This window comes from Lepidochelys olivacea (assembly GCF_965140295.1).
Source record: "Lepidochelys olivacea isolate rLepOli2 genome assembly, contig: Scaffold_38, whole genome shotgun sequence".
Classification (NCBI taxonomy): Eukaryota; Metazoa; Chordata; order Testudines; family Cheloniidae; genus Lepidochelys; species Lepidochelys olivacea.
The window spans coordinates 26,541-37,856 of record NW_028181938.1 but is presented as its reverse complement, the minus strand read 5'-3'; the positions used below and the strand labels follow the sequence as shown (position 1 = coordinate 37,856).

The following is an 11,316-nucleotide window of genomic DNA, read 5'->3' as shown; positions in this document are numbered from 1 at the left end:
GGCACCTGCCAGCTCTCGCTCTGCCAGAGCCAAGCCTGGCAGTGAGGGGATGAGGCTGTGCCAGCCAGCAGGGGCGTGTCACAATGGGCAGGCGAGTCACAGACCAGCCAATGTGTGACTCCCCAGCCATGGGATGCCCCAGCCCAGACTTGCTCTGGCCTCGCCAAGGCTTTAGAGCCTGTCCTTCCCCACCGGGGTCATGGGAGGGACATTCTGCTGTTATACCAATAAAATAAAAACCAACAGGATCTCATGAAAGGGAAAAAGGCAACATACCACATTTATTGTGAATACAGAAAGAATCATAGTAAGCAGTTAGTTATAGCTATAACATTCCATTCAATCTCATATTTATTCACATATTGATTCATACAAACACACACACACAGGTTCTGCAAGGTTGTTATCATAGTTACCAGCCTTAGAGTTGCTCATGCCAAGCCACTGGCCAGGTGGCCTAGACATGAGGAGGGAGCAGGGCCTTTTCAGTCATCTGATGCTCCTGGAAGTTGGTTTGCAGAATCAGCCCCCAAAGTTCTCACTTTTTAGAGTCTATTTTTATAGGAATTTCTTCCTATGCCAGTCTATGGGAATTGCTTCATCATGCTGTTGCTGAATCAATCAGCAGATAGCACATTCCTGAGGGCTCCGCGCTGCTAGATGTTGTCTTGTTCTTTGGTTCTCCCATTCTTGAGGCTGTTGGGTGGATTCCAGTCTGCCCTCCAGGGGTCCTCTGGTTCCATCCCGGTTCCTCCTTCTCGTAACAGTGCAGAACGGGGATTCATGAACTCACCCCACCCCCAGCTCCCAGCCCACAGGGGAGGCTCTTTCCACTTTCCCAAGCTGCCGGGTGCTTTGGCCATGGGGTGTAAAATGGTCCCATCTCTGCTTCCTCTCCCATCGCTGCAACGACACAGAAGCTGCTTTAATAGGAGATGCTGCCAGCTGCAGGGTGAGAGGGGGGAATGGCTGTGGGGAGACAGATGGGTCTCCCTCAGCTGCGGACGCTCCTATATGTGCTATTCCCCTCCCCACATACCCTGCTGTGGGGGAGGTTGGAGAGGGGCTGCTCAAGGACCGGCCTAGAACAGGACACCTCCTCCCAGTTCTGAACATAGGAGTAACCCGGCCCACTGGACTCAGTGCCAGGGTCCCAGGGATGCCGATGGGCTGTGGGTCAGGGAATCAGGGTGAGATTCTTCAGAGCTCAGACCCAACGTGATCTCAGCGTGCTGAGCGCTGGGAGAATTAGGCCTGAACACAGTCACTCTTAGGGTTGCCAGGCATCCGGTTTTCTCTTTCGAAAAGAGACCCTGGCGGCTCCGGTCAGCACTGCCAACTGGGCCGTTAAAAGTCTGGTTGGTGGCAGGGGGATGAGGAAGGGGCCTGCAGCAGCTCTCTCTGTGGAGCTCGGGGGCGGTGCGAGCCCCCGCTGGGAGGGGGTGGATCCCAGCGGAGGGGCTGGGAAAGGCATTCGGCTGCAGGCTGGGGCCGGCAGGGTTAACCCCCGGCAGCAGCCTCTGCGGTGGCCAGGGGTTCCCTGCAGAGCGGGCTGTGGCCTTTAGGAAGTGCCTTCAGCCCCCTCCCTACCCGGCCCACTGCTCCCCAGCTGTTGGGAGCTGAGAGAGGAGGGGTCAGCCACCTGTCCTGGGGCCCACACCTGCTCCCTGTGGGGCTACTGTGCTGGGTTCAACTCGGGACCATGCGGCCAGCAGGTAAGGGGCTGTGGGCAGGTCACTCTCCTCCCGGGGATGAATGGGCTGCGTGGAAGCATGGGGTAAAATTGGGCTGCTCTGCTTGGGAACGGGTCCGAACAGAGTCGGGCAGCAGCTGAGTGTGGAGGCCCCAGCCAGCAGCCGGGCTGTGGGGGAGAATGAAGGAGAGGGGTTGGGGGTCACTGCAAATGGCAGGAGGAGGAGGGGGGGCCTGCATCAGCTCTCTCCCTAGAGCTGCTGTGATTTGCACTATGCTGGGGGAGCAGCGAGCCAGGGGCAGCAGTGGGATGGGTGTGTCACTAGCGGGGAATTCTCTCCCCCCCCCCTCCCCCCCACGTTCCAGAGAACAGGAAAAACTTTTGTCCTCACCGAGCCAGGTGTCCAGGATTCATGGCTGTTAGAGCAGCCTCTGACACCCGGGAAATGCCAGGGCCGTGCTGGTGTGGCTGCTATTTAAGGGGCCACCTGACATCAATGCCTCCCAGACCCCCACAAACCACACCAGCCAGAGCCACCCAGAGCCTGCCCTCCAAGCCCCCTCCCGGGCCCCAACCCCCTGCAACAACTCAGAGCCCCCTCACACACCCATACTCCCTCCTGGAGCCTGCACCCCACATTCCCTCCCACACCCGAATTCCTTCCCGGACTCCACACTCCTCTCCCACACTCCGAACCCCTTGGCCCCAACCTAGAGCTCCCTCATACACCCCAAGCCCTTCATACCCAGCCCCACCCCAGACCCCGCACCCCAGCTGGAGCCCTCATCTTTCCCCCCATACCTCAACCCCCTGCCCTAGCCCAGAGCTCCCTCCCGCACTCCAAACCACTTGGCCCCAGGCTGGAGCACCCTCCTACACCCTGAGCCCCTCATCCCTAGCCCCACCCAGAACCCACACCTCCAGCTGGATCCCTCACTCCCCCACAAACGCCAATCCCCTGCCCCAGCCCTGGTGAAAGTGAGCGAGGGTGGGGAAGAGTGAGAGACGGACGAGGGGGGATGGAGTTAGTGGGGGTGGGTCCGCGGGGAAGGGATGGGGTAGGGGGAGGGGCTTCGGGGCAGCGGCGGGGCAAGGATGTTCAATTTTCTGAAACTAGAAAGTTGGCAACCCTCGTCACTCACCTTCCTGAGACGCTGGATCCTCAGGGCTGGGGCCGGTGTTCGGGATCAGCTTCTGGCCTGGGCAAAAAACACAGACAACATCAGGGACGTTCAGCGGTTCAGTGGCCAGCCAAGCAGAGATCATCCCAGAGACGCAGCTGCTACAAATCCCTAGACGATGTCTCTCCAAAGGAGCCTCAGACACACTGGGCCAAATCCCAGCTGGGGTAAATTGGTCCCACTCTACTGGAGTCAATGGGCCAGATCTCCAGCTGGTGCAGGTCAGCCCTGCTCCATTGACATCAGTGGGCCAGATTCCCATCTGGTGTAATAATAATTAATAATCATAATGCACTAGCACATGACAGTCAAATCCAGGTCAGGTCTCATTGAGCTGGTAGCTTTACAGACATGATAAATGTCAATCCCTGCCCACAACGATCATGAGTGGATGAGAAAGAGAAACTGGCCAAGAGGTGGGCTTGGAAAATGGAGTTAGAAATCTAATAAGAACATAAAAACAGCCAGACTTGATCAGACCAATAGTCCATCTAGCCCAGTATCCTGTCTTCTGACCGGGGCCAATGCCAGGTGCTTCAGAGGGAATGAGCAGAACAGGACAATTCATGAGTGATCCATCCCCTGTCATCCTCTCCCAGCTACTGGCAGTCAGAGGTTTAGAAACACCCAGATCATGGCTAATAGCCATTGATGGACCTAACCTCCAGGAACTTATCTCATACTTTTTTCAACCCAGTTATCCTTTTGGCCTTCACAACATCCACACGTTCCATGGCAGAAGCCCACACAATTATAAAATGCTTGACACCATCCAGCTGTTCCCTTCCCCCTCCTCACATTGTGTTGGGGTCCAACAACTCACCTGGTATATTCAGTGTCTGGAGGAGACTGAGACGAGAATTTTTCACCTGGTTCTGGTCGTTCCTGTACTGGTACATACATCGAAACTGGCCTGAGCTCTGTACAGAGATGTCATGTTGATACAGTGACTGGCCTGGCATGACCTTTTGGCTTGATATTTCTTTACCATCCTGACAGAAAATAACTAAAGCAGCTAAAGTCTTGAGACGAAGGTGACACTGAGCCGAAATGCAGTCCCCGACCTGAGCTGAAGAGGTGCTCAGAGACAATTTAGGAGAAGGGAAGTCACCTGCAACAAGAAAGAGAGACTAAGGGTACATCTCCATGGCAAAAACCCAACGTGACAGCAAGTCTCAGAGGACAGGACAACTGACTCAGACTCATAGAGTCACGCAAGGGGGCTAAAATTGAAGTGTAGACACTCTCGCTGTAGTGTGGACACAGGCTAACACCACTTGAGTACCACGAGTACCACTAGTCCTCCAGTGCCTTCCCACAGTTCCCGCCGTGTGCCCAGAAACGTCAGACTGGCAAAGAATTCAAAGCACATCTCCGTTTTCTGCAGCTCTCCGAGCCGTGGGCCGTGCCCCAAGAAGCTGTACATAGCCCCACACTGGAGGGAGAGCAGAATCCGTGTGGGCACAGCAGTGTGCCTGTTCTCGCACGAGCTCCGCTAACTCGAGAGGAGTCACTGAGTGCGGATAACTCGAGTTAGCTCTGCAGTGAAGGCAGAGCCAGGCAGGGAATGAAGCATTAGTGATGGATTAGTGAGAAGTACGCTTGGCTGATTGAAAGAGCCATTTCTCTTCACGTTGGAATTAAAATAAATACAGTGCAACACAGGAGATTGAAGACAAATTCATTCTAACAGGTTTCAGAGTAACAGCCGTGTTAGTCTGTATTCGTCTCTAAGGTGCCACAAGTACTCCGTTTCTTTTTGCAAATTCATTCTAGTGCAGTGCCCTGGTCTCATCAATACACTCCTCTATTAGCACCGACTCTGCCAAGATTTACACATGGAAAGTTTGTTAAACATGTATCTCAGTGACACTGGGCCAGATCCCTGGCTCATGTAAATCAGCCCTGCTCCATTGGAGTCAAGAGAGGTATTCTGATTTATGCCTGCTGAGGATTTGGCCAAGATGGGTTTCACTTCCAGTAAAGTTTAAGGTCTGTCACTGTGGGAAGTTCCATTTACAGTGCGATTACCAGGATTTCAGGCAGGAATCGTGTAAGAGGCATTGCCCACCCATCCGCCTCCTACACCTCCCCAGCCGCCCTCCCGTTGCCATTGTCTGGGGGTTTCACTCCTTTCTATGTCTCCCCTTCTTCCATGTCTCTTGTGCTCTCACTCACCTGGGGAGCTGCAGGGCTCCTGGCCTGTGACCCCAGCACCTGCACCAGACAGGAGAGGGGGTGAGTGGCAGACACAGCAGCTCTAACTATATTAATGTCACGCCAGCTACACTGGGGTGACATTAATATTAATAATTAAGCCAAGACAAGGCAGAAAATCCCAACTCAGGATCATGTTGCAAGACCCATACACCCCAATCCCACAATTGGAGCCATCTGTGGGCCCTGGGTCTCACCATGGCTATCGATGGAAAGCCCCAAGTGGGAATCTTACAAAGTTTGAATATTTGCAAGGCAGGATTAAAGTTTCCATTAACGTCTAAGAAATTTATTCTAATAGTAAAACGCTCCTCACCATGTAACCTGCTGAAAACAAAGAACACGAACATTCATGATCTTCAAAACATTTTCTCACTCTCTTTACTTTCCTAATCAGCTTCAACTCTTTGTCCTCATCCCTGAAATGAGCTCCGCACAGCCAGTCCTAACCCTGTCATTTCCAGGTTTGTAACCTCAATATCATCCTTTTAATGTAGGTCCATTCTATGTACTATTAAAGATCTGCTCACCGGCTCAGACTTTCAGAGCTGTATAGGTGATTTGGATGCTCAGTTGCCATGAATTTGAACAAAGTGTCCAAATCCCGTAGGCAGCTTTGAAAATCTCAGCCATAGGTTGTAATATATATGTGAGTACAATACACACACACAGGGACATTAGATATTAAATAAAATAGCTAGATATCAAAACAATGTTCTGAGCATTAAATATTCTCTCAGAAATTGGTAAGAAACTTTGGCCATGAATTTCAAACCAGTTTTTAAACCCAACATGAAATAACTGCTTAGAGCTCAGTAGAACATCAACGTGCAGCTGTTCATTTAAACCATTTTTACCATAACTTCCCCTCCAGGCTGTTTCCCATGTCCCCCTAGCACAGGCAGACCTATAAACCTGCCTGCCCCTAAACCGCTAGGCAGAGGGCTCACTGCAAACTCACAGAGCAGTCACAGCAGGATCATGGGGTGATCGAGAGCCGGCGACTCAGCCTGAATATCCCACAGCAGCATCGAGTCTACATCTCTGATGAACAGCCACTGGTGCTCTGTGCCCCAGGTCCCTCCTTCTCCCCTCCTTCTTCCGGCCCGGACAGGCTCTGGGCTCTTGTAGCGTGTCTCAGGGAGGCCCTGATGTGTCTGTGGCCAGAGGGGCCCTCCCTCATGAGATGAGAATGGAAACATTATTCACCACCCCCCCACACACACACATCTGGTCTCTGCATTGGGGAGAGCTGGACCCCCTGGTTTCCCATTGGAACCTCCCTGTGACAGGCTCAGTCCTGCTGAGCCAAAACTAGTGAATTTCTAAATCCATTCCTGATATCTGCTGGGAGAGCAATACAGCGGTGCATAGACAATCCAGGAAGTTTTTGGAAAGCGTAGGGGACAATTTCCTGGCGCAAGTGCTAGAGGAGCCAACTAGGGGGGGCGCTTTTCTTGACCTGCTGCTCACAAACTGGGTAGAATTAGTTGGGGAAGCAAAAGTGGATGGGAATCTGGGAGGCAGTGACCATGAGTTGGTTGAGTTCAGGATCCTGATGCAGGGAAGAAAGGTAAGCAGCAGGATACGGACCCTGGACTTCAGGAAAGCAGACTTCAACTCCCTCAGGGAACGGATGGCCAGGATCCCCTGGGGTACTAACTTGAAGGGGAAAGGAGTCCAGGAGAGCTGGCTGTATTTCAAGGAATCCCTGTTGAGGTTACAGGGACAAACCATCCCGATGAGTCGAAAGAATAGTAAATATGGCAGGCGAACAGCTTGGCTTAATGGTGAAATCCTAGCGGATCTTAAACATAAAAAAGAAGCTTACAAGAAGTGGAAGGTTGGACTTATGACCAGGGAAGAGTATAAAAATATTGCTCGAGCATGTAGGAATGATATCAGGAGGGCCAAATCGCACCTGGAGCTGCAGCTAGCCAGAGATGTCAAGAGTAACAAGAAGGGTTTCTTCAGGTATGTTGGCAACAAGAAGAAAGCCAAGGAATGTGTGGGCCTCTTACTGAATGAGGGAGGCAACCTAGTGACAGAGGATGTGGAAAAAGCTAATGTACTCAATGCTTTTTTTGCCTCTGTTTTCACTAACAAGGTCAGCTCCCAGACTGCTGCGCTGGGCATCACAAAATGGGGAAGAGATGGCCAGCCCTCTGTGGAGACAGAGGGTGGTTAGGGACTATTTAGAAAAGCTGGACGTGCACAAGTCCATGGGGCCGGACGAGTTGCATCCGAGAGTGCTGAAGAAATTGGCGGCTGTGATTGCAGAGCCATTGGCCATTATCTTTGAAAACTCGTGGCGAACCGGGGAAGTCCCGGATGACTGGAAAAAGGCTAATGTAGTGCCAATCTTTAAAAAAGGGAAGAAGGAGGATCCTGGGAACTACAGGCCAGTCAGCCTCACCTCAGTCCCTGGAAAAATCATGGAGCAGGTCCTCAGAGAATCAATCCTGAAGCACTTGCATGAGAGGAAAGTGATCAGGAACAGCCAGCATGGATTCACCAAGGGAAGGTCATGCCTGACTAATCTAATCGCCTTTTATGATGAGATTACTGGTTCTGTGGATGAAGGGAAAGCAGTGGATGTATTGTTTCTAGACTTTAGCAAAGCTTTTGACACGGTCTCCCACAGTATTCTTGTCAGCAAGTTAAGGAAGTATGGGCTGGATGAATGCACTATAAGGTGGGTAGAAAGTTGGCTAGATTATCGGGCTCAACGGGTAGTGATCAATGGCTCCATGTCTAGTTGGCAGCCGGTATCAAGTAGAGTGCCCCAAGGGTCGGTCCTGGGGCCGGTTTTGTTCAATATCTTCATAAATGATCTGGAGGATGGTGTAGATTGCACTCTCAGCAAATTTGCGGATGATACTAAACTGGGAGGAGTGGTAGATACGCTGGAGGGGAGGGATAGGATACAGAAGGACCTAGACAAATTGGAGGATTGGGCCAAAAGAAATCTGATGAGGTTCAATAAGGATAAGTGCAGGGTCCTGCACTTAGGACGGAAGAACCCAATGCACAGCTACAGACTAGGGACCGAATGGCTAGGCAGCAGTTCTGCGGAAAAGGACCTAGGGGTGACAGTGGATGAGAAGCTGGATATGAGTCAGCAGTGTGCCCTTGTTGCCAAGAAGGCTAACGGCATTTTAGGCTGTATAAGTAGGGGCATTGCCAGCAGATCGAGGGACATGATCGTTCCCCTCTATTCGACATTGGTGAGGCCTCATCTGGAGTACTGTGTCCAGTTTTGGGCCCCACACTACAAGAAGGATGTGGAAAAATTGGAAAGAGTCCAGCGGAGGGCAACAAAAATGATTAGGGGACTGGAACACATGAGTTATGAGGAGAGGCTGAGGGAGCTGGGCTTGTTTAGCCTGCAGAAGAGAAGAATGAGGGGGGATTTGATAGCTGCTTTCAACTACCTGAAAGGGGGTTCCAAAGAGGATGGCTCTAGACTGTTCTCAATGGTAGCAGATGACAGAACGAGGAGTAATGGTCTCAAGTTGCAGTGGGGGAGGTTTAGATTGGATATTAGGAAAAACTTTTTCACTAGGAGGGTGGTGAAACACTGGAATGCGTTACCTAGGGAGGTGGTAGAATCTCCTTCCTTAGAGGTTTTTAAGGTCAGGCTTGACAAAGCCCTGGCTGGGATGATTTAATTGGGGATCGGTCCTGCTTTGAGCAGGGGGTTGGACTAGATGACCTTCTGGGGTCCCTTCCAACCTGATATTCTATGATTCTATGAAAAGGGCAAATTCCTCTTGACAATTTCCACTATTTTACCACTAGCTCCAGCTGTCCCCTGAGACGGGAGACACAAGGGCATGTTGTTGGTGTGAGCTGGTGTCTGTCTCGGCGTCTCCACCCTCCACAGCCTGCTGCATGCACCACTGCCAGGGCGGGCGTTGTGTGTGGGGGTGAATTTATCACCAAATGATGCACAGGGTCATTAACATCTGTTCTGAGCTCCCAGCCTGCTCTGGTAGTGTGAGCTCTCACTCCACTGGCCTCTTCACTGCGCACCCTCAGCCCTGCCCCCAGGGGCCGTGTGTCCCTGTCACACTGACCCAGGCCTGCCCGGCCCAGGCATAGGGCTCAGGCAGACACTGTGGCTGTAGAACAACCAGACATGGAGAGGGAAGGAATGAAAACCCAGCATGCCCCAGGTGTTCAGGTGAAGGGGACCTGAGACACTGGCATCACATGGAAAATGGGGACCATGCCGGTAACACCAGGACGTGGTCTGTGTACAGCACTCCCTTTGGCTGGGGGTGATACAAAGGCCGGGAATTGGCTGGGCACAGGACCTTAGCATTGGAAAGCTAATGTGCCACTATATAAAAAGGGTAAACGGGATGACCCAGATAACTGGAGCACTGTCAGTCTGATGTGGCTTCCTGGCAAGATAATGGAGTGGCTAGAATTAAAGGAGGGTAAGATAAGAATGTAAGAACGGCCATACTGGGTCAGATGGTCCATCTAGCCCAGTATCCTGTCATCTGACAGTGGCTGGTGCCAGATCCTTCAGAGGGAATGAACAAAACAGGGAAATTATCAAGTGATCCATCCTCAGTCTTCCAGACCCAGCATCCGGCAGTCAGGGATTTAAAGACTCCCAGAACATGGGGTTGTGTCACAGGCTATCTTGGCTAATAGCCATTAACAGACCTGTCCTCCAGGAACTTATCTAAGTGTTTTCTGAACCCCATTATAATTTTGGCTTTCACAACATCCCCTGGCAATGAGTTCCACAGGTTGATGGTGCATTGTGTGAAGAAGTATTTCCTTTTGTTTCTTTTATACCTGACAGCAATACATTTCATTGGCTTCTTGTGTTATGTGAACGGGTAAATAACACTTCCCAATTCACTTTCTCCACACCAGTAATGATTGTATACCCCTGTATCGTATCCCCCATAGTCATCTCTTTTCTAAACTGAACAGTCCAAGTCTTTAATTTCTGCTCATCTGGAAGCTATCCCATACCCCTACTCATTTTTGTTGTCCTTCTGTATCCTTTTCCCAATACTAAGACATCTTTTTGACATAAAATAACCAGAACTCCATCTAGTATTTAAGATGTGGGAGTACCATGTATCAATAAAGTGATATTTTTGAGTTTCCATGTCCTTGAGTGTTCCATATTATTTATTATATTTATATAGTGGCTTTGTGATCATTTCTGTCTTATTATCTATCCCTTTCCTAATTGTTCCTAATAATTTGTTAGCTTTTTTGCCTGCCACTGCACACTGAGCAGATGTTTTCAGAGAACTTGTATTGATTCCAAGATCTCTTTCTTGAGTGGTAACAGCTAATTTTGATCCCATCATTTTGCACATGTCGTTGAGATGATGTATTCTAATGTCTATTACTTTGCATTTATTCACGTTGAATTTCATTTACCATTTTGTTGCCCATTCACCCATATTTGTGAGATCCCTTTGTAACTCTTTGCAGTCTGCTTTGGATTTAACTATCTTGACAAATGTTGTATCATACACAAACTTTGCCACCTCAGAGTTTACCCCCTTTCCCAGATCATTTCTGAATACGCTGAACAGTACTTGTCCCCATACCGATCCCTGGGGAACACCTTTATTTATGTCTCTCCATTCTGAAAACTGACCATTTATTCCTATTTGTTTCCTATCTTTTCACCAGTGAGATCCATGAGAGGCCCTTCCCTCTTATCCCATGACCACTTACTTTGCTTAGTAGACTTTGGTGTGGGACCTTGTGAAAGGCTTTCTGAAACTCCAAGTACACTATATCTACTGGATTACCTTTGTCCACATGTTTGTTGACCCGCCTCAAAGAATTCTAATAGATTGGTGAGGCATGATTTCCCTTTACAAATCCCATGTTGACTCTTTCTCAACAATTCTGGTTCATCTACGTTCCTGATAATTCCGTTCTTTACTGTAGTTTCAACCTACTTCTCTGGTACTGAAGCTAGGTTTTCCAGCCTGTAATTGCCAGTATCACCTTTGAAGTCTTTTTAAAAAATCGGAGTTACATTAACTAAGCTCCAGTCATATGGTACAGAGTCTGATTTAAGCAACAGGTTGCATACCACAGTTAGTAGTTCTGCAATTTCACATTTGAGTTCCTTCAGAACTCCTGTATCAAGTGGGAGTGCTTCCAGTGGAGTCCCACAGGGATCAGTTCTTGGCTGTAAACTATTTACCATTTTCATTAACACCCAGAAAA

The 11,316-nt window shown here is 50.1% G+C and overlaps 1 protein-coding gene across 1 annotated transcript; it reads right to left on the bottom strand.

The window, feature by feature from the left end:
* Nucleotides 1–350: 350 nt before the first annotated feature.
* LOC311514246 (uncharacterized protein) lies at nucleotides 351–5,977 on the bottom strand (the record flags this gene model as incomplete). Its single annotated transcript, XM_084652671.1, has 6 exons — nucleotides 351–903; nucleotides 2,836–2,892; nucleotides 3,698–3,985; nucleotides 5,053–5,091; nucleotides 5,408–5,418; nucleotides 5,949–5,977. The coding sequence occupies 6 exons, from the start codon at nucleotides 5,975–5,977 to the stop codon at nucleotides 782–784; spliced, it is 546 nt and encodes a 181-aa protein (XP_084508797.1). The 3' UTR covers nucleotides 351–781.
* Between the last annotated feature and the right edge of the window lie 5,339 nt (nucleotides 5,978–11,316).